This window comes from Oryctolagus cuniculus, chromosome 3 (assembly GCF_051225735.1).
Source record: "Oryctolagus cuniculus isolate XC-2025 breed Fujian yellow rabbit chromosome 3, ASM5122573v1, whole genome shotgun sequence".
Taxonomy (NCBI): Eukaryota; Metazoa; Chordata; class Mammalia; order Lagomorpha; family Leporidae; genus Oryctolagus; species Oryctolagus cuniculus.
In genome coordinates this window covers 11747908-11771545 of record NC_142869.1, presented here as the reverse complement: position 1 = coordinate 11771545, position 23638 = coordinate 11747908, and the positions used below count along the sequence as shown (strand labels likewise).

The 23638-nt window shown below is 43.1% G+C and overlaps 1 protein-coding gene across 5 annotated transcripts in view; it reads left to right on the top strand.

The window, feature by feature from the left end:
• Positions 1-23638, top strand: part of COL4A3 (collagen type IV alpha 3 chain) — a 155089-nt gene that overhangs the window by 58718 nt on the left and 72733 nt on the right. For all 5 annotated transcript variants that reach the window (XR_016231407.1, XR_016231406.1, XM_089328920.1 and 2 more), the window contains exons 2-13: positions 10695-10730; positions 12470-12559; positions 15688-15732; positions 16159-16203; positions 17011-17073; positions 17698-17751; positions 18508-18534; positions 19362-19439; positions 21370-21432; positions 21560-21595; positions 23097-23138; positions 23350-23427. Coding sequence is in view for 3 of the 5 variants with exons in the window: in XM_089328920.1 (XP_089185046.1) it covers positions 10695-10730; positions 12470-12559; positions 15688-15732; positions 16159-16203; positions 17011-17073; positions 17698-17751; positions 18508-18534; positions 19362-19439; positions 21370-21432; positions 21560-21595; positions 23097-23138; positions 23350-23427 (657 nt within the window). In the remaining 2 variants the exon portion in view is untranslated. The remainder of the gene's footprint in view (positions 1-10694; positions 10731-12469; positions 12560-15687; positions 15733-16158; positions 16204-17010; positions 17074-17697; positions 17752-18507; positions 18535-19361; positions 19440-21369; positions 21433-21559; positions 21596-23096; positions 23139-23349; positions 23428-23638) is intronic.

Sequence of the window (23638 nt, the reverse complement as noted above, 5' to 3'; positions counted from 1 at the left end):
TGTTTCTCAGCACAGAGGATGCTCCATAAGGTTGCTTGACAGGGCAGGTAGCTTCCCCCAGGTAATCCAGAGAGCTGCAACAGCCACAATGTCCTTCTAGGACCTAGTCACATCCACTCTATTCTGCTGGCCATAACAGCCAATCTTGACATTAGCTGGAAGAGGGCTGTGCTGGGCTGCACACACTGGTATCCTTGAACATGGCCACCACATCCCGGTATTCCAGCTTTGTTGTTTATTCTTTCCTCTCTCTCCCCTCTATGTGTTTGCCCACCTTTCTGGAGCCACCTGTAAATGGCATCCTCCAGCATTCTGTTCAGTGGTGTTCTTGGCTCCTGCCTCTGATTCTGCAGAGTAGCTGAGCACCTGGTCACCTCGCTCAGCTTCCAGCTCCTAGGAGGTCTGGTAGCCTTTGGCATCGACTCCCCACTCTGTGTTCCCATTCCCTTTTGCTCCCCAGAAACATTTTTTTTTTTTTCAGTTTGTGTCTTTTTATTTCCTGTTTTCTTTTTAACTTTTATCGAGCAGAGGAAAGATGTCCAAGTATTCACAAACTCTATTTGACTCAAGCCTTCGACTTGACATCCATCTTCTAAAATTTTTTATCTGCTTCCTTCTTACTCATCTGTTTTCCTTGACTTGTGAGCTGATAACATTGTTGTCACATTATTCTGGTTTTTAATACCAGTGAGCACACATAAAAGTATTTAATCAACTATCTGTCTGGATCAGTTCTCAGGTATTTACATAAACCTGTTTCTTCTTATAATTATTCCAAATAATGTTGCCACTTAAGCTATATCCACAGTTTCAGATGATGGACATCGGAGTTCCCTGGAATCCAAAGATGATGTCTCTTTGGTAAAGATGCCTTTTCTTGTGGGTGGCTCCTAGTATCTGGACAGTCCTTTTTTTAAAAACTCAGAGGTTCACAAATACAAATGGTATTTTCTTGAAATATATTATATGACTGTGATTAAAAACAACGTAATTTGGGTCTGGCATTTTAGTTTGGCAGGCTGGGCTGCCACCTGTAACATTGGCATCCCATATTGGAGTGCTGGTACAAGTCTCAGCTGCTCCATTTCTAACCAAGCGCCCTGCTAATGCTCCTGAGAAAGCAGCAGAAGATGGCCCAAGTGCTTGTGCCTCTGCATCCACATTGGAGAACCAGGTGGAGTTCCAAACTCCTGGCGTTGGCTGGGCCTAGCCCTGGCTGTTGCAACCATTTGGGGAGTGAACCAACAGATGGAAGCTCTCTGTCTCTTCCTCTCCGTGTCACTCAAACTAAATCTTTTTTTTAACTTTTATTTAATGAATATAAATTTCCAAAGTACAGCTTATGGATTACAATGGTTTCCCCCCCATAATGTCCCTCCCACCCGCAACCCTCCCCTTTCCCACTCCCTCTCCCCTTCCATTCACATCAAGATTCATTTTCGATTCTCTTTATATACAGAAGATCAGACAAACTAAATCTTAAAAAAGTAACTATTAGCAACTCTCCCAGAGCCCAAACAATATCTATATATATATCATTTATATCTATATCTTTATCTGTATCTATCTATATATGTATATGTAAAACTTTTGAAGACACTTTAGCATTTGCTCTTGTTGGCCATGTGCCAGGGTGTGGCAGTTGTGAGAAGTGTGGTTGGGTCACTATCGGCCCAGATCAGCTCAAAGTAGGACCTCACCAGGAAGATTTACTCCATCAGAGGAAGTGCACTCTGGAGAAGTCAAGGAGAGCCCTCAGGGACCCGGCCCAGTTGTATGTTAGCCAGCAAATTTCCTTAAATGCTTCTGACTGATTGTCAAGGGAAAAGGGGACAAGTGGGTTTTGTATACAAACTCTACTTTGCTTTTTGAAAAAACGTTTTCAAAGAATTTTTCTGAAAGACCTTCTCTTGCAAATAGATAAACCAGACATGCAACTTAAGCCCTGTTCCCAGAGCTTCTCCACCTGCCAGTCTGAGTTGGGATGTCCTACCATTTGCAGCAGTTGTTTGTCTTGGGAGGTATTTATCGGTTTCTGGAAAATCTATCACTTACTAGGCAGAGTTTTAAAAATTAACCCAAGATGTGTGGCACTATGAGATTGTGTTGTGTTCACCTCTCGGAGGGAAATTCCTGCAGTAATCAGTGATAAGCAAACAGGGAGGTGGAGAGCAATAAGCAGGGATGGGGAGGGCAAGACAAAGCGGGAGTAGCCAATTCAGTGCTTCCCCTGTCTCTCCTGCGTCAGTCACCTGTCACATTTCACAAGGCCACAGCAATGAGAAAAATAAGAACAGTGTAGAGACTGTTTTTGGTAAAGTAAAAGTATAAAAACTATTTACCTCCAATTGTAAAGGAGCATCTTTTAAAATTTAGTTAGTTAGTTATTTGAAAGAGAGGCACACAGAGTTAGGGACAGACAGATCCTCCATCCCCTGGTTCACTCACCAAATGCCCACAACAGCCAAGGCTCAGCCAGGCAAAAGCCAGGAGCCAGGAACTCCATTCAGGTCTCCCAAGTGGGTGGCAGAGACCCAAGTACTTGAGTCATCACTGCTGCCCCCAAGGTGTGCACTGGCAGGAAGCTGGATGGGAAGCAGAGCTGGGATTCCATTCCAGACAGTGGCCTGATCTGCTGTGCCACAATGCCTACTTGAAGGGGCAGGAAAGGGCATCTTTCATTCTGTAAGCAATTCTTTGCTACATTGATAGTATGAAATAAGGGAATCGTAGATGATATATTTGTTGTTCATTGATAGCTGGGAAGCCGGGTTAGTGGGCTTGTGTTGGCAGACCTGCATAGCACTGCCTGCTTCCACCAGATGGGCAAACCCCCCCTGACTATCTTATTTCTTCTCAAATGGTCCCAGAGAACTCTGACTGCCACCTATGTCAGTGCCAGGAACCTGTGTGCTCACCGTCATCCAAAACGTCAAAACCTGAGCACCTGGTTCACACGTCTAGACTGGTGATGTCTCCCCAGACAGGAGTGGGAAGACAGGAAGAGGCCATTGCAGTGAAATGTCTATGCTGCCCACGGGTGCTGACAGCAGCTTCAGGCAGGGCTGGAGGGGGCACCACCATTGAAAGCAGCATGGGTGACACTCTGTTTCACTGCAGGGCACACTGCCAAGGCTCACGGTCAGTTGCTCAAGGCAGACACAGGGTAGAGGCAACCCTGCTCCCCATGGAGCCTGTCTGGCACGGTCCATACTTGGTCAGCTCTTCTTTTCACATAAAAACCTTTGCCTCAGGCTATTGGCTGGGCAGAGCGACTGGCAGGGTCAACAACCACAATGCAAAATCAACAGGCCTGCTCAGTAAGGCGTTGACCAGCTGGGATGGGTGCCAGCTCCTGTCCACTAAACCAGGCTAGCCAGGACGGGGAGCAGAGATTGGAGAGAGGCAAAGAGAGCACCTCAGTTTTACAGGTGCACCCAAACAGTGCGTACGTGCTCTGTGGGTAGAATGGGGAAATAACTAGGATGATTTAGAAATTATTTTCTGGACTATCAATAAATAATTAAAATGCATGTGCATATTTCCTCTTTTAATGAACGATGAAAAGTATGTGCTTCATTAAATCCTGTATTAGCTTTAAGAGTTAAAGGATTATTTTTTTAACTGCCATCCAGTGCTGGGGGAGATAAAATAGTGTTGTGAGACACGGTTCCTATTTGCAGTCTAGTGAAAGTAATCCACCCTTCACCCCTGGCTCACACACACAGATGATGGACAAGTGGTACATGGGCCACAGCTGGGCAACAAGAGAGTTGAGATAAAGGGAAGAGTGTGAGAGCTGATTTTTCCACACTCCTGGAAGTTTTTGCTGCTTTTGGATCATGTGTTTGGCATCTTTCCTTTATAAACATCAAACATTGTTGGTGCCTCTAACCAATATTTTATTAAACATGTACAAATAATGTTTGGTGACTCAACTAATATACTCACTATACTCTAAAAATGCTATTAATAAATACTAGTTAATTCATTTGTAGTTTAACAAAAAAAAATCGTTTCAGTCTCTTACCTGTACTCTTAGAATCAGGGAGTTCTTTGGCACTAGATGAATGGCTTCTGAAGGAAACATCTGGGAGGAATGTGGCTGGTTGGGGCTGACTGAGGAAGGGCTCAGGCAGTAGCATGTACAGCCTTTGGCAAGGAATCTTTAACCAAAAGGAGAGCAGAGAGGCCCCCATTAATTGAGTCCCCACTGAGTGCACAGGAATTTTTAGGCAGCCGGTTGGCAGTGTCTCAACTGCTCACAAAACACTGCCAGATAGATCCTATCTTCCCTTACAGATGGGGTTGCTTGGGAGAATTAAGTAATTTTCTCATCTTCAATTGGTAGCTACAAAGCTGGCAGTAGGTCTTACATAGCTCAACCTGTACATAGGGAGTAGCCCCCACCTCCAAAGCCTGTGGGATTTCTGGACTTCTCAATCTTTTTTAGAATCTCTACAATGGAAACTTAGTTTGCATTCTAAATGAGGCTATAAAAAATTAATCCAACATCAAAAGAATGATACTCATAAGGCTAACTTTTAGTATTCAAAGGTACTAAAACATCAGATAATCTTGAATTACTTCCTTTGTGGAAGGCCGGGGGAGTCACAACATCATTATTAAGTACTTTCTTCTCACAAAAAATGGTTTCCTACTCCATTAAGGTATAGCATAAGAAACCTAAGAGGTGCTTTACTATTGGAGAGGGAGCAGTCGTAAAATGTTACTTAAGAGCTACCCATTAGTTATGCTTCTTAATAGTTAGTGGTCTTTGTTCACATTTGGTTTTAAGTGATCTAGCATTTGAATAGTAAATCATGGTTATATTCCATTGAAGTAATGATGGTGTTTCAAATATGGATCCAAGAAAGTGAAACAAAATCAACAAGAATGGAAATATGACCCCTGTTCTTTTAGTCAAATAATCTGTTGGAATCAGTGAATTAGTAAACATTTTTGAAAGTTTTAAAATTTATTTTGGGAAAAAGAATATGAAAAATTAATATCTTGCGTTTTGAGCTGTTTCACGGAAGGGCCGTTTGACATGGCCCTGAGCCAGCTCTCTGCAGTGTCACCCGGGCAGGGCTCATTTCTAAGCAGGAGCTGAACAATTTCCAGAGAGCTGCCCTGGCTATCGTTTTTCATTCGTTCAATCAAACAGAACATCTACATGTCAGCAACATTGTCATCTACTCTGAAGTCCTAGTCAGCCTGCTGTGTGCATCCATGGGCAGGCCACGCCTTGCCAGTTTAAGTGAGAACTAAAGCTGGAACAGTGTCCAAGCTGCTCTGCTAACCCAGAGACTAGACAGTAGGCCCTGGAGCTCGTCCGTGGAGTGGACCACACACACGTGGATGAGGGGCTGGGTGTGGAGGAGTGGAGAGTACAGCACACTCTCCCCCAGGGACTGTGCACCTCACTCACTGCTGGGGGCTCCAGAACTCTCCAGGCCTTCTACCCAGTGAACCTCTCCAGCCTGCAGCCCCCACCCTGGTCTGTCAGCCTGTGTCTGCTCCAGCAAGGGGTTTTATGATGCCGAGTCGGTTTCCACTCTGATTTCTGCTAGTTGTGCTTATTATCGTAAGAAAGTGATTCAAAATGTTAAATAACACATTGGTTAGAAGGTATTTGTTTCTGTGAAAGTTGGAAGATTTGATAAAATTTAATGAAAACTGCTATTCAATTAGGTGGGGCTTTTTTTTTTTTTTTTTTGGACAGGCAGAGTGGACAGTGAGAGAGAGAGATAGAGAGAAAGGTCTTCCTTTTTTCCATTCATTCACCCCCCAAATGGCCGCCGCGCTGATCGGAAGCCAGGAGCCAGGTGCTTCTCCTGGTCTCCCATGCAGGTGCAGGGCCCAAGCACTTGGGCCATCCTCCACTGCCCTCCCAGGCCACAGCAGAGAGCTGGACTGGAAGAGGAGCAACCGGGACAGAATCTGGCGCCCTGACCAGGACTAGAACTCGGGGTGCCAGCACCACAGGCAGAGGATTAGCTTAGTGAGCCGCGGCGCCGGATTGGGATAGCATTTTAAAAGAGAAAACCTAGATTAATATCCATGAGGATGCTATACCCACATATTTTTAAGCAATTAACTAAAATACTAAAACTGAAAATTGCCAATGGCCCCAATGTGCTAGTTAATTTAGCACAAATAGTGTTACAACTTCAAATGTGGGCTCATTTCCAAAGAAGAGACCTGGACTGCCTCACACGATTGAAGAATTAGTGTGCATTCATATATTTTGCTTGAAATGAAATGTCTTGTGTTTATCTGCTTTTGTTTCTTCACCTCAACTAATTTTTTCAATTAACCAACCTTTTATAAAATGACTTCTACCTTAATGTGAAAATAAGCCACAATTCTTAAAGAAACTAAACATATTAGCCCTAAAGTTGAAGACATAAATTGAAGGATAATAATAAGAAAATCATGAAGTATAGTTCTGATAACAAAAAGGGAGAACCAAGTCACTGTGGCTGGTGATGGGAATCCAGACCAGGGAAGAGGGGACTCACTCAAGTTCACGTCCAGATTCCTGCACCCTACCCTGGTCTCTGGGGCCATCTGCATGGAGCCTAAGGCTTCTTGGAACTGTGAGAGCCACTTGGGGAGATCAGACCTCATGCACTGATTCCAGGTTGAAAACGTGGATGGAGACAAAATCTCTGGTACAAAATGAAAGATTTGCTGAAAATTAAGCAGCTTTTTGTTTTCTGTGGTCATTAAGGGTCTTGTATAAAGCTGAAGCTCTTATTTAGAAACCAGTAAACTCAAGTTACTGGATGAAGGCTGATTTCTTAGTTTGAGGAATAATGTAATTGCATAAGAATATAGTTGCATACATGAAGTGTCATGTGTGCAGTCTACCTTTGAGTGCTGTTTTTCTATTCTGGGGGTTTAAAATTTTTCCAAAATAATTTTTAAATTTAAATTTTTAGAAGATTTTATTTATTTATTTAAGAGGTTGAGTTAAGACAGAGAGCGGGAGAGATAGAAAGAAAGGTCTTCCATCGACTGGTTTACTCCCTAAATGGCCACAACTGTTGGATCTGGGCCAATCTGAAGCCAGGAGCCAGGAGCTTCTTCCAGGTCTCCCACGAAGGTACAGGGACCCAAGGACTTGGGCCATCTTCCAATGCTTTGCCAGGCCATAGCAGAGAGCTGGATCAGAAGAGCAGCAGCTGAGACTCAAACTGGCTCCCATATGGGATTCAGGCCCCGCAGATAGAGGTGTATGCTACTGTGCCACAGCATCAGCCCCTAAATTGTTTTTGTTACTTTTCATTTGAGAGGCAGAGTCAGGGAGAAGGAGACAGAGGGAAGGAAACAGAGCACTCCCCAAATGCCTATGATGGCCAAGTTTGGGCCAGGCTGGAGCTGGCGCTGGGAACATACTTCAGATCTCTCACAGGGTTGGCAGGAACCCAATTAATTGAGCCATCAATGTGACCTCCTAGGATCTGCACTAGTGGGAGACTGGAGTCAGGAGCTGGGGGGATGTATCAATCCCAAGCACTCAAATGTGTGATGCGGGCATCTTAACTTGCAGGCTAAAACACCCAACCCCCCCAAAAAAATCATTTTAAATCAAAGCAACTAGTAAGTAATTAGTCTTAGGATAGTTTCAACATGCATTATAATAGTCAAAGCCTCTAATTTTGTTCTTTGCTATTTCAACCATAGTTCATAATTCATACATACAGAAAACACCATAAGCATGATAGCCCAACAACAACAAATACCTTCAAATCCAAGTCTAAATGGATATAAATAAACCACCAGCTGTTCGTACTCTTATTGACCTGCCTGCTCAATCTACAAAGATTTGTTCGGGACATATTATATGCCAAGGACACCAATGTGAAAGACACTGAGTAATCCTTTTCTCATGGGACAGTCATCAGTTAGCACATGCATTAAATATACTCCTGCAAATGGGGTGGGTGTTCAGCCTGGTAGTCAAGACGCTGGTTAAGACACCTGTAGCCACGTCAGAATACCTGGGTTTGTTACCCACCTTTGGCTCCTGACTCCAGCTTCCTGCTAATGTAGTTGGGTTCCTGCCTCCCATGTGGGAGACCTGGATTGAGTTCCTGGCATCTGGCTTCTACCCAGTGTCAGCCATCATGAGCATCTGCAGAGTAAAGCAGTAGATGGGAGATCTACCTATCTACCTCAAATTTAAATATATGTGTGTGTGCATAGATAGATAGAGAGGGAGGAAGGAGGGGGGAAGGGAGGAAGGGAGGAAGGGAGGAAAGGAGGAAGGAAGAAAAGTAAACCTGACCCAGTCTGGAGCAGATCAGAAGCACTTATTTGCTCAAGCTAAGATTGACATTTTTCAGTAGCGTCTGGTAGGTAAAGCCTGTCCCATGGGCCCCGTGGACAGGGGTTAGAGCGGTTAGAGACTTCCCAATCTGCTTCCTTCCCTGGCCACAGATGTGCACACTCCCTCTGCGGTGTGGCTTCTGGGAGTCAGGAGAGCGAGAGCTGCCTCCACATAGACTTGAGCACAAGACCCCTCAGCATCTCACCCAGCAGCCGATGCCTGCAAGTCTAAGACCTGGTCCCTCACTCCTGGGTCCTGCTGCCTCCTCCAGATGTTGTGTGGGAGCAGCATGCTGGTCCCTCCGCAGCGGGGACCAGTGGTCCATGTGGGCTGACACTTCCAGAACAAAAGCCCCCAGGAGCCCTCTCTTCCAGTGACCTTCATTTGAGATCAGTAACCAAAGCATACCCAAGAAGAAGGCACACACATCCAGCTAATTTCTTGGAATGACACAAGAAAGGACATCATGAAGGAAAACAGAATCCATGTGCAAATCAGTGTCGCAAGGATGTTGTGTTCAGAAATATTTAGAAAATGAACTTGAGGCTGGCACTGTGGCACAGATTAAGCCTCTGCCTGGGTGCCGGATCGAGTCCCAGCTGCGCCACTTCCGATCTAGCTCCCTGCCAACGCACCCCGGGGAACGCAGTGGAAGCTGTCTTAGGTGCTTGGACTCCTGCACTTTCATGGGAGACCGGAAGAAGCTCCTGTCTCCTGGCTTCAGATCAAGCCTGCTCTAGCCATTGCAGCCATTTGGAAAGTGAACCAGTAGATGGAAGATCTCTCTCTCTCTCTCTCTTTCTCTGTGCTCTGTGTGTGTGTGTCTCCCTCTGTAACTCTGCCTCTCAAATAAATAAATAAATCTTTAAAAATATTTCATTTCTTAAAAGAATATGAGCTCAATCCTACAAAGACTAGAAATTAGAGCAGACAACAAACCCCGCTGGGGATCTTGTTAGCACAGGTTCCTAAGAACCCCCTCTGAGTCTCTGCTTGAGCGGATGGCACAGGTTTGAACATCTGCACTGCTAACAAGTTTCCAGAGGTCACTGATGTTGCAGCCCTGCACACCTATGCTTTGAGAACTGCTGCTTTAGTGGAGGTACTTAAGTACGTGATTGAAATGAACATAAATGTTTAACGTCCAGAAAGACAAGGTTAAAATACATCAAGCTGTGACTTAATGACCCCAACAGCTTGGAAGGTTTCAGTCTCTTCTGGATATCTGAATGCTTTGGGAGAGGACAGACTCTCCTCTGGCAGTTACTTCTCGTTCTACTCAGGTACCTGCTACCTAGATGTGGTGAGGGCTCAAAATTGTCCTGCACACTTCAACTTGAACGGCACCAAAGCCTGCAGCCCGAGGCTGAGGAAACACAGTTAAAGTTTTGTTCAAGTGGGTTTGTTTTCTTGGTTGCACAAACATTACACCCATGGCAATTTCTTGTTATTTTCACTACTAGCCAGCCAGCATATCTCATGGACTTACCCTGCTTCTGCTTGGCATTAATATATTTTTCTGAGGAAACAAACTAATTTTTAGTTAATATTAACCTACCTGAAGGAAAAAAAGTCAAGACAAGGATTAATATGTAATCATAGAAAATATCATGTGTGTCAAAACATTGAAAATGTACTACTTAAAGCTGTCTTTCTTTATTCCTTTGTTGACAAAGATTTTTAAATTGACATTCATTAAAGCAAGGATGTGCCCAGATGCACCAGGGTGCGCATGTGTCAAAGTGAAGCTCACAGATTAACTTTAATAAGAAATTGATTATTATTAGATTAAAAATTGTTAAAATTAAGTATCTTGATATTAGTATTAGTGAATGTGTTCTCCTTTAAGACACATAATGGGTGTTGGTCATCTTTTTTCGGTCCTGAACATTATTTCAGGAAAAGAAAACCTTAGAATCAGCTCTAGAAGAAATCACAAAAACATATCCAAGTAAGCTGCACACGTAAAGCACATGTGTAGATACGGATCATGCATCTGTGCACGTATCCACATAGCAACATCACATTGAAGCTAAGAACTTGACTATCTGAAACCACCTCTCACCCACAGGAGCAGCGTTTCATATGGGTCTATGCATGTTATTTGGGAAAAAAAGGCAAGCTGACTTTGTGTTTTTCAACAATGCATGACTGAGGCTCCCCCAGCACACAGGGTCAGGCTCCTGGAATGGGAGGTCTGGCAGCTTCTGCCCCCTTTCTCTGGAGGTCTCCCCTCAACCTCCCAGCACAGCCCAGCACCCAGGGGTCGGAGACAGACACGTGTGTTGGTACAGCCCCGTGATTCGCGACTTACTGAGCTGCTTCTCAACAAAGCCTTTTCTCTCCCTCTTCCCAGGGCCAGTGCTTCTGCCAGGGAGCCAAAGGGGACAAGGTAAGAGCAGAGCCCACGCTCACTGCTTCTCACTGCAGGGCCCAGGCCGTAGTTTGCACTGGCCTTGCGTCAGTAGCAGAAAGAGCAGCAGTTTGTTGTGCCATTCCCCACCCGCAGTTTTAAAGTCATTGTGTATAAACATTAACCTATTTTTTTTTTTTTTTAAAAAAAGTCCTCTAGGAAGTTTCTGATAGCTCGTATAAACACTGGCAGCTAAGTAACAACTCTCTCGATCTGGAAAGAGTAAGTGGCAGTTTAGTGAAATAGAAAGTTGATGAGAAGCCGCCGAGTGTGTACTATTTACAATATTGCTAAACACCAGAGAGGAAATGAAACCAGCTTGGTCCAGCCACTTTGACATAAAATAAACAGCCAAAGGCCTCAGCATTGTCCGGCAGCATTGGTGCCGGAGCGCCCCCTGGTGGCGGCATTCCGAAGCGGCACCCTGTTGGAGGCGGAGACGGAGCCGAGGCAAGTCGCTCTGCTGCAGGGTTGAAGAACAAAAGGCACGCCGTGAAATCTCATTAATTCGCTCCATTAACTTGCAATTTGTGATAATTAAGACAGGGCCAGAACTAAAGTTTTTCCTTTGTTTACAAAGCCCTTTCCTCAGAGACACTAATTAAGTGTTTAACAATATCGAAGGGTGACTATGTGAAAGTATTTTTTAAGAGAACATATTGAAGCTCTTTAAAACAATTTTTGTATGCTCTTTCTGTCAATTATAATTATTACATTAATTTTGAGTTATTTAATAGTTCACACTGATTTAGGCTTTTTCCTGAAGCTGTGAGTGGAATGCCTTCAGATTCACATTAGAAAGCCCTGCTCTGCAGTTCATCTGGCACCAGGAAGCATTTATTGAGTCCCACATATTCCCAGGATGCCATTCCGGTGCAAACGAAAGTATCTGAGTAGTGAGGAGGTCTAGCTTCCTTTATTCCTCTTGTTATTGTGTGTGCACACACACACAGAGGAAAAGAGCCAACTTGATCTCTCTCTCTCTTTTTTTTTTTTTTTTTTCTTTTTCATTTGCCAGTTGTGTCACTAAACTGACAGAATCAACCAGTGGCCTTTGTTGATAAAGAGTAATCCCAGGATACACATCCTCGGGAGGACTATTTGTTGGCAGGACTGTATCAACCATTGGGCCAAGAGTACTTTGACACACTGTACCAGGGACTTCCTCATAATATCATCATCTAAAAACTATTTCATTCACCCGTGATATCTCTCCTGCATCTCCTACATGAAGGGCAGATTACATTACTAATTCCTGTGTAATCAGGAAAGGCTTAGAACTCATACCCTGCATCGCGTGGCTCCTTGGAAGCTGTGTAGCAATTATGCACACTCCCAAAACACATTCTCATCTCTCTCCGTCCCTCAGCAAACACACTCCACTAATCTGGGTTGTTCTAACTGGCTCTTCCCCCTAGTTCTGGATTCCTTCTCTTTTAACCTCTGTCCTGCAAAGCTCCACCATAGGGGAAAGAGTAGAGTTTCTGCAAGACCAAGGGCCAGCACTTTGCAGCCGAAAGATAAATTCTGACAACTGATCTTTTTCCAGGTGCCTATGCACACACTACTGAGCACCACTTATTATTTCTAATCCAAGAAAGAAACAAGGAAAAACGTCTTTGCAAAGTCATAGAGAAGAGAATACAATGGTTATAGATGTGTTTATTGTTGGGTGGTGGCTGTTCTGTGTGTTTCTTTGTTTGTTTTGGTTTCAACAGGGGGAGAAAGGTTTTCCTGGACCCCCTGGTTCTCCTGGCCAGAAAGGATTCCCAGGTCCTGAAGGCTTGCCCGGACCCCAGGGACTCAAGGTATGTTATCCTGTAAGCTTGGGAAATCCCCAGCCCACGTAACTTCTTTCTGCTCACCCCATGGGCTGCCGAGGACCTACAGAGAACTGCACATCTTGACCAAGTGGTGTGTGCATGGCAAATTCCTGCTCTCTGACCATCCCCAGGCCCTCAGAACAGCATGCTATTCCAAGACTTGCAAGCAATCATCACTATCTTTAAGCTCAGTACTCAGACCCCTTCCCCACTGCCATCTACAGTATCGACACCTGCTGCTGCCTTCCTTTCTCCAACACGAGAGGAGAGCTCGTCTCACCTTCCATTCAAGACCTGCCCATCCACCTGTACTTGGATCATTAGGATTCTTAGTGGACCTTGTTTCAGGTGTCTCTCCTCCCTGGCCACACATCCCCACTTTCCTTTTGATGTTGCCATTTCTTTTTCAGTCCTTAAATGTGCAAATAATTCCCCATACTATAAAACTTTCTCTAAGTCTTTTAGATCCTGCAACCAAAGGATTGCAAACCTCTCCTTTCTTGGGCAAGTTTCTTAAAAGAACAGCTGTACAGCCTCCCTAGAGTTCACCTCCTGCTTTCTCCTTGGCCAGGGATAATTTGCCTTCTGCTTCTCTCCACTCCTGTCTTCTTAATGAAGATTGATCACCAGTGACCTTCACACAGCCAATGACAACAGATATCTCTGAGCTGAACTCCCTCTGCTAAGTTTTGAACTGTGTGGGTTCAAAAACATAGCTTTTGTGTTGTTTTAAAATAATGGCTTTGTCTGTCTGTAATCCTGGGATGCTCCTTTCCCTGCCTCTCCCTCCCTATCTCCTCAGTGCTCCCTTTCTTCATTAGTTCCTCTTTCTTGTCTGGTCTCATAAACGTCTGGGCTTCCAAGGTTTTTACAGAGCCTGCTGCCCTGTTAGCTCATCATCCATTTTTATCCTAAAGGGCTTTGTTGAAATAAATACCCTGGAGAATTTACTAGAGAACTGCATAACCACTAGATTTGCTGATTGCTCTTTCCTGCTGAGGATGTCCCCTACACTTCACCCAGGCATGCACGTTTGCTCCCCTGACTGCCGCCCTGCAGCAAGCTATAAACTAACTAGCAAACTGAAAGATAATTATAAGCCATCTAAGTACTGTCTTTTTAAAACCCTGGAGTGCATTGGAATATATGTTACAGGAATATCTAGAATATTTAAATGATAACCAAAGTCAAAGTACTCTATATTTACTCTGTGCCAGGCACTGGGCCATTTATTCCACAGTGTATCTCATTTAGTCTTCACATTGATCCCTTAAATCATGACTAAGTTGTCTTACAACACAGTTCCCATTGGTATTCATTTTACAGATGAGGAAACTGACACTCAGAACACATCATTTGTCCTGGGACACACAGCTAATTGATAGCAAAATCAGTGTTTAACCTGGTTTTGTATTGTGTGTTGGTAGGAGAATGCGGTTCTTCTCACACCCAACAATTCTCCATTTTTCTGGAGAAATTGCAGGGGATTTGAGCTCTATGTCAGCAACTGGTGTCAAAGACAATATTACAGCAAAAGGGGACCCTTGCACTCCAGTCACTCAGGAAATTAGAAGAGTTTTATGAGTTTTGTGCCAACCTCCAAGGCAGGCACCAAATACGTATTTCTTATTAGGTCGCATGTATGATACCAGAATCAGACTCTTGCAACCAATAAAATAAATCCACACCTACAGTTTATAGCAAAAATGCAAACGCTTGCTGTTTTCCAGTAATTTTACCATTTCCATTTCCATCATATTCCTGTTGTGTCCTCTTCCTCCATTTCTTCTCCCTATCCTAATTCTGAAAAAGTCATTTGAATTCTAGCCAGGATCTGAACATTTCATTGACTTCCTCTGGGGCTGATGTTCCTCCACTTCTCTGGGAGAATGAGGTTGTCACTCAGCTCTGGACTTAAACTAGCCTAATGCCAACTCCTTCCATTTTATTTCATTCTCTGCACCCCACTCTGCTTGGTCCCCACCAGCCTTTCTTTAGGATACAGCAATACATGAAAAGAATAGTTGTAAGCACACAATGCTTAATACGGATTATATGATACACAAGCACTCCATACAATTAATCCACAATATCTCTGTGCTGTGTTGTCCCAGGCTCGTATTTTAATGTAGAGTTTATAGACACAGCCACAAAGATAATTTGACCAAGGGCAAACAATTAGAGGATATGAAAATCTGAGGAAAAAGGTTTTCAGATTTATAAGCTTCCTATCTAAAGTCAGTTTCTGTATGAGAAAATTTACATTGGGAAGCAAAATCCGCAAGCCATTCTTCTGCCTTCTGCATAGCACAGATAGCCTCCTGCAGAGAAGGGAATGGCCTTGAACATGACCATGCTCCCAGGAATTTCACTTCAGACAGGATAGGCTGACTTTGGCCTTGACTGTCCAATCTCAGAAGACTAACAATCTTTTTCTCAAATAATGAAAATACCAAACCACACTGAAACTCTCTGGAATGATAAAAACAGCTGTTGGACAAAGGAACTTTTATATCACATGGCCGAGTTAAAACAATCCATTTAAGGTTATCCTCTAAGAAATAGGGTCTCAAAGCCACATCCATTATGTGTTGAAAGCAAGTTTATCTCTGGTTCAGGCAATCCTACTTTCTATTTATTTGCTTATGCACATCGGATACATTTTATTTCATAAAGTGTTTCTTATGGGCAGAAACGTTGGTTGCCATTCTTGTCTGCCACTGTCATTGTGTTATCTGTCCTTATCAGACCTCAGCAGCTGTCTGGCTAATGTGGGGCTTTTACAGCAGTGCTTTGTAGATTTTAATGTGCAGAAGAACCACCTGCATTATGTTGACATGCAGATTGGAATCCGTAGACCTGGGAGGTTGGTGGTGGGGCAGGAGGGAGAGGTAAGACTGCACTTATAACAAACTCTCAGTAAGGGTTTGAGTGAATGTTTGGTTTGCCTTTTCTGAGAAATATTTTAGCTCCCGAGAAACAAGCCAACAATCAAACCTTATTGACAATGAAATAACCACAGCAGTGTATGACTAAGACTGGAAAGTTGAATGTATGTCTTAGGTCAAATACATTTCATGGCATTTATCTTTTCTTTTCTCACTTGGGTCTAGGGCTCTCCAGGACTTCCAGGACTCACTGGTCCCAAAGGTGTGAGGGTTAGTAATCCAACCAGTCCATCGGGATTGTTTGATGAATCTTCTTCTTCTTCTAAAACAATCAACAAATATCAGAAAGGATTACGTTGTGTGTGATTCCATAGATGAAGAACAGGTTAAATTAACATGCAATGGCAGAAGTCAAAATAATGGTTACCATGTTGGAAGCAGGTACCAATTGACTCGGAAAGGGTATGGGGGAATCTTCTGGGGCGGTGGAGGTGCTGTGTTTGGGTGGTAATAATATTGCAAAAATCTTTGTTAAGCTGCTCACAAAAGGGGGAGCACTTTACTCATGCAAAGTATGCCTTAAAACTATATCCCTCAAAGCCAGAAACAACTGTAATAACCTCTTCTTAAAATTCCATGAATGTGAGATTTTAAAGTGTTTTTCTCGCCACCCCCTCCTTTTTTATGTATCTCCAGGGAGTAACTGGATTACCAGGATTTTCAGGTCCTCCTGGACTTCCAGTAAGTTATGGGAAAAACTTAAATGTAAATTCATCTTAATAAAAGTGTTAAAACAATAAATCTGCGAGTGGGGGTGGGAGGGTGGGTATGGTGGGAAGAATCAGTATATTCCTAAAGTTGTACCTATGAAATTTAGACTCATTAAATAAAAGGTTTCTTTGGGGGAGGGGGAGCAATAGCACAAGGGAATATCTATGTATGTATCATGTGAACACAATGGCATTGCAAAAATCACATATTATACTCGAGTTTGGATTTGCATGACAGCTGAGTTAGATCCTATTTCCTGAAATAGAACAGGATAGGGTAAAATAGTTAGGATAGGATAGGGAGTAGGGTAGGACAGGACAGGGAAGGATGAGGTAGATGTTAAGATAGAGTTGGGTAGGATGGGCTGGGTAGGATAGGGTAGGGTAGGGTAGGGTAGTACAGAACGCAATAGAATGACTGTTTAATACAGACTCATAAGGTGACCTCTGTGCACACTTCCTCCCTTGCTTTTCCCTTTCCTTCTCCCTGGTTAAAAGCAGCAGGTTAAGATACTTTATGTCACATAGAAAAGCCTTTTGTTTTATGCAAATTACACACCTCTTGCTTCATAAGTCTTCCTCTTAATTGGCTTGTTTTGTTCACTGTGTTATTAAAATTATATCTAAACCCATAATTTAAATTGACTCCTTAACTATTTATGCAGCCAGCTGAACTTTGGCTGCTATCAGATTGGTCCGTTTCCCTGTTCTTGGCTGTTTCTGCCTCCATCAGGGCCTTGTGACTGTGCCTCGTCCTTGAGATTCACTCTCTTTCCAGGGCACCCCGGGCAATGCTGGGCCTTATGGACTTGTTGGTGTACCAGGATGCAATGGTTCTAAGGTAAGCACTGTGCACACTGAAGATGATTGCTCAGTGCCTGCTGGAAAAACAAATCAAGTAGCAGTGAGTTAGAAATAGGCTTTCCTGGAAAGATTGGAACCAACAATGTGATTTTGAACCCGAAACTGTCACAGTTTCTTTCTCCCTATTCTTTGCTTTCTAATGTTTTTAAAGGATGTTCTCCCTTGTCCTCCCACAGGGAGGGGGCAGGGAGCTGGTTATTTTCACTGGAGGTTGTGCAAAATTAGTGTCTGGAAAGGGATGACTGGCCTTTTCAAGGTTCACTCACCTCCTTTTGTTCTCCAACTGTGCTCTCCTTTTCCCCTAGAATGGTGGCCATGAATGAACTAATTACTAAAGCTTTAAGGAAGCAGCAATTAAAAAGTTCTTGGCACAATTAGACTTTGCCATTTATGCACAATTTGAGAAACAGTAGGTTCTAATCCTGTTTTCAATTAAGATAACCATTTTCTGGCCTTCAGCCTCATGACCCAGTAGCCACAAGGAATTTGGGTTACTTTGCTTAGATTTATCACTGCAAGGTTGGAAGAGAGAAACAGGGAAGACATCGGAAGAGCTGTTCTGAACAACTAGGAAAAAGGACAAACTTTGTGTATCTTCCAGGGTGAGCAAGGCTTCCCAGGACTTCCAGGTACACCAGGCTACCCAGGGGTCCCGGTAAGTTTGCATTTCTAATTCCTCATCAGAGACAAAGTAGAGATGAAAGTAGTCTGTTCCATAAGGCCATGTACACAAATCTTTCGTGACCTTGGGGAAGACTGGGGAGCCAATAGGAGACAGTCAGCTAATAGTTAGGGCATGATTAAATACATTTACAAGTCCAGGTTTATATTTGGAGATTTTGTTTTGCTTTTGAGGTATCTAGACAGAAACACATAATAGGCAGCTGGATTTGCTCAGAAGAAAGGCCCAGGCTCTTGTTGATTCGGAGTGAGAGTGAGGAGGCAAGGGGTTCCGAGCTAAGACTTAGGTCAAGGAGAATGAGGAGCAGCCTCAGCAACAGAAAGAAAACCAGGAGGGGTAGAGTATGGAAGCCTAGGAAAGATATGTTTCAGAGAAGGGAGCAGCAGACAGCTACCTAATGCTGACCAGAAGTCCAATAACATGAAGACTGACTTTTGGCTTTGGCTTTTGAAACATCAAAGTCATTGCTGACCTTAGCAGGGAATGGAATGGAGGCAGGAGGCAGATTTGGAACAGAAAACAAGTGGGAGATGAACAGGGTGCGAAGTTTACAGGTGCAATGAAAGAAGAGGATTGGAGAGGAGAAAATTGCTTGGCTCAAAGGACAGGTTTGAGCCTGTCTAAAAGCCGGTGGGAAACACTGGGCGGGGAGAGGGGGCAGAATAGCAGAAAGTAGAAGTACGTGCATCTGATTTGCCTGTAGTTGCTAATATGCTGCTTTTTTCCTAGGGTGCTGCTGGCCTGAAAGGACAAAAGGTAAGTTGTTTGTGGAATATTCTTACTGAAAATCTCTAGCTGTACACACGAAATGGACTTGTGTCAAATAATGAGACATGAAGGGTAGGCGTTTGGCCTAGTGGTTAATGATACCTGTGTCCCATATCAGAGTGCCTGGGTGTAAGCCCAGCTCTGCTTCCAATTCCAGCTTTCTGCTGAGGTGCACCCTAGAGGGAAGCAGTAATGACTCGAATATCTGGGTCCCTGCCACTTACATGGGAGGCCTGGATGGAGTTCCCCACTCCCAGCTTCAGGCCTGTCCCATACTGTGAGCATTTAGGGAGTGACCCAGCAGTGGGCTCTCTCAAAGTCCCTCTCTGTCTCCCAAGTAAAGAAAGAAAATTTCCTAACAAGTAATGAGATATCAGCCATTATAAATCAGATCTCATGATCCATGACTTACTAGCTCAGAGGCCACAGTGGCTGGGACAGGGCATGCATCCCTGTTGAACAGCCTCTAGGTCTTATGTCATCCCTCAGGGAAATGGGCCCAGGAGGAAAGATGCGACCTCATGGTCAGGGCCCCACCTTCTAAGTCCAGCTTTGCCACCACCTTTGGTCTGTCGGGAGATGCTTGATGATCCCTGTGTCACTCCCCCTCTACAGTGCATCTTCAGTTTTTAGGAAATCCAAAAGTGCTTTGAATTCTTCAGGATGGAATAACAAAAGCTCCTAAATCTTTCGGTATTTATCCTGGAAATCATTTTTATCCTTGAAGCAGTGTGACCTTCAACAAGCATTTAGAGGGCTTTTTGAAAATAGAATATCATGACTGATGATGACTGCTGAGCTTCTTTATTTTTAAGGGCGCTCCTGCTAAAGGAGAAGATATAGAACTTGGTGGAAAAGGGGACCCTGGGTTGCCAGGAATGCCAGGATTTCAGGTACTGCCCTTCCAAGAAAGGCTCCCGCTCTGTCTCCATCTCTATCATCTCCATCTTTCATTTACCCCATTCCCTGCTGTTCTGTTTCTCACTCTTAAGAAAATTTTAATAGAAATACATATTTGTCGTGTTAGGTCTGCCTCCTTTCATTCTGAAACATTCATCTTATAACAAACTGTATGTTCTGTCCTTTGCAACAAAGTGGATACAACTGGAGACCGTTATGCTTAGTGAAATAAGCCTGTCCCAAAAAGACTAGTGTTTTCCCTAGTTTGTGGTAACCAATATACAGAGTACAAAAAAGTAATGTATGTGAGCAAAATTGACATTATAAGATTTGATTAATTTTATAGCCCTTATCTATACTCTTGAGAAACAGAGGTTTTTCTACTTAGGACCTGTTGAATTATTTATTACATGCATGGTTAAGCTTTTAAATATAAAGAAAATTGAAAGTATGTCATTGTAAAAATTTAAAAGAAAAATAAAAGGAGGAGGAGGGAGGGTAGGAGTGAGGAAGGGTATGATGGGAAGTATCATTATGCTCTTAAAACTGTGAATATGAAATACATGCAATTTGTTCCATATATTTTTTAAAGTTGAAAAAAAGAAATTGCATGATGCTGATATATGAGCGTGATTTTGTGTGTATATCTTTTAAGTTCTTCCTAAGTCTTAGTCACCCAGGCCTCCCTGAGTCTAAGAAGGAGTCTGTAATCTGTTAAAATTGAGCATGAGTTTGTATTAAACAATGAATGTCGTTGAAAACTTTAATGTTAAACCACAGCCCTATTTTAAAATTTTCATGCCAGTCCACAAAAGGGCTTTATTTAAGCACAACCTTCTCCCATTGAATAGTTTGACTTACTGACCTCTCTGTGTGAGGGTTACCCAGAATGGGTAAAAAGAAATACAACTACCTTTGGGGCTGTGTGTACTTTATTTTGCAATTTAAAGGGATCCTCTGACTCCACAAGGACTAATTTCCAGGTTAATTAACCAGGAAATATTTCACTTAGTTCAGAACTATGTGTGGAAGTTCTTAGGTTAGAGATTGGGTATTTTCCTGATGAGAGTTTGAGTTGAGGTTGTTGAGCTATACGGCGTGAACCAGGTTAACTCAGGATGAGTGTGGAAGTCAGATGGGGCTCTGGAAGTTGTAAAAGAGCAATGCAGTAAGAAGCCATTATAGGCTTCTGAGAAAAGATTCTAAAAAGATTCCTGGCTTTTTTGCCTAGGGAACATGTAAGTGTTCAATGGTGAAAGCAGGGAATCTAGTAACAGGGTATAGTCTTAGTCTGAGATATTTAGACGTTCATTTATTGTCATTTATTTACTAGTCATTGTAATAGTGCTAAACATAAAGTAATGTACATTCATTTATAAAAGGAATATTGGTTATGTGCTGGATTATTAACTCTGTAATACATTAGACAGTAACAAGTGCTGAGGAGATAAAATAATGCCGGGAAGGTGGATTACAACTTTGGACAGGCAAAGATCTAAGGGGTAGGATAACAATTTCATAAAGATAGTAAAGAAAGATAAGGTGAGTCACGGAGTTATCTGGGGAAAGAGGATTGTAGGCATGGGAAGGACAGGCAGATTGCCCTAAGTTAGACCAGGTATATCCAAAAAACAGAGAGGGACAGAGGGAGGAGAAGGGAGAGAGAGAGAGCAAGAAGCAAAATGTCGAAAACTTCTGAGGGAAGCACCTGCTGTGGTCAGTTTCCTGGCAACAGACTTACCAGGATGGTTCTGGCAATGTTACACAAGCAGCACACATTCTGGTATTGAATGTCATTGACCAAAGCCGCTTGGAAGGGAGGTGGTATGCGCTTCTGATTTTATTGAAATATTTTAAAGCATTTAATTCTTTTTAAGGGAGAAATAAATTTAAGCTGACTCTTCTTTTCCTCTTCATTTAAAGGGTTTCCCAGGCCCTGCAGGTTTTCCTGGGCCTGTTGGCCCACCTGGCCCTCCAGGATTCTTTGTGAGTATGAATGAAGTCACCATGGCTATGGACTATGTAAACTAATTAGTTCCAACACAAAGTATTTCAAAGACATTTCTGGCTGGGTAGTTTTCCTGTTATAATTTTAATTTGTGGGTTTTTCCAGGGTCTTCCCGGAGTCACAGGACCTAGAGGACCTAAGGTAGATCCCAGTTTATGTGTTGTATCCACGTGAACCTCCTAACCCCCATGGCCCTGTTCATGTGAGTCCCTGTCAAGGATTCCCAGCCAGGAAGGCGTGTGGCTGGCAGCTCTTGCATCTTCTTTCCCAGTACTGCACTAACTTGACCTCTAATAAAAAGACTTAAGGAGAAGGAAAAGGCAAGGATTCTCAATCTGTAGATTTTCCATTGCTGATGGCCTTACTGGTCAACCCATGCTTTATGCTATAAATTTTAAAAAAGATTGATTTATTTATTTGAAAGGCAGAGCTGAGAAAGAGAAAGGGGGGGGGGGGAGAGAGAGAGAGAAATTCCAACCACTGGTTCACTCCCCAAATGGCCACAATGGCCGGAGCCAGGAGCCAGGAGCCAGGAACCTCCTCTGGGTCTCTCTCATGGATTTCAGGGGCCTAAGGACTTGAGCACATATATACCCTGGGAAGCATGATAGGTTCAGATTAAATGAATTATCCAATAGATAGTAAATGGAAGAGCTGAGGTTTAAAATCTTTGGATTCTTCTACACTTTTTTGGGCTAATGAAGGAAAATCTGCATAATGAAGAGCATGAAAGAAAAGATATTACTTAACATGATGGATTGGCCATAGTCACTGGAGATAAGCAAAATAACACTAGACTTATGGCACTAAGTTACTAGCGAAGTCAAGTAGCTGGAATTCTAGCTTCTCTGTTTTTTAACTTCAAAATCATGATGTTCTTATTTTTAAGAAAAAATATATATTAGAGTGTGAAGTAGGCAGTTAAGGAGAGCAGGAGGTTATGTAGCCATCATTAAGTTAGGCAGCCAGCACAGTAGTAGTACAATCAGAAAATATCCTCTGAGCTGGGTCCCTTCCGCACCCCACACCACCTCATGTCATCATTTGCTATCTTAAGCAAAATATTAAGCTTCTCTTAAGCATTCTGTACCTCAAGAACTCTACCTCTTTAAGAAACATATTGCTGTTTTTCTCTAAGAAACAGATAATGGGGCCAACACTATGGCGTAATGGGCTGAGCCTCTGCCTGCAGCACTGGCATCCTGTATGGGCACTGGTTTGTGTCTCAGCTGCTCCTCTTCCAATCCAGCTCTCTGGTGTGGCCTGGGAAGGCAGAGAAAGATGGCCCAAGTGCTTGGACCCCTGCACCCATGCGGGAGACCTGGAGGAAACTCCTGGCTCCTGACTTTGGACCAGCCCAGCTCTGGCTATTGTGGCCATTTGGGGAGTGAACCAGCGTATGGAAGATCTCTCTCTCTCTTGCTCACTCTCTCTCTCTCTCTCTCTCTTCCCCTCACTCCTGCTCTCTGTCTGTAGCTCTATCTCTCAAATAAATAAATAAAATGTTTTAAAAAACAGATAAAATAACTTTTGCAATTTTAAAATTAAGATTAAAATATGAATGTTCAGTTACAAATACTGGAATTATAATGAGTTTAGACTATTCTTTCTTTAAATAATTTGGTTTTGTTTTTTCGTACAGGGTCACATGGGTGATAGTGTGATAGGACAAAAAGGCGATCAGGTAATGTAAATACCATGGTTTATTAGCACAGAAAAAATTTTTTAAGTTCCGTAGCATATCAGCCCACACCAGTCAAGCTGAGATGAATAGGCTTTCGTTTGATGTATCGTCTATGTAAGAACTGAAGAGGGATAGCAGACTTTTCCAACACGGTGAAGTTGAAGTGTTGAGGATGTTCTTGTCTCACATAACTGGATGTGTTTGTCTTTAGGGTGTGAAAGGATTAACAGGACCCCCAGGACCACCAGGAACAGTTATTGTGACATTGACGGGTCCAGCTAACAGAACGGTAACTCTGCAACTTTGTGATTGGGGGTAATCTTTCCCGTTTTGGGCATGAAGTCTTTGTGCTCCCTTTTGTCTCCTGCACAAGCTCTGTCATCTAGCCATTAGCCAACCTGAACATCCAAGTTTCATTCCTTCCCTAACTTTCATTCATAAACCTGGGAATAGATGAGGAAGACATGAAACAAGTGGCTTTAAAGATTCCTGGAACTGGA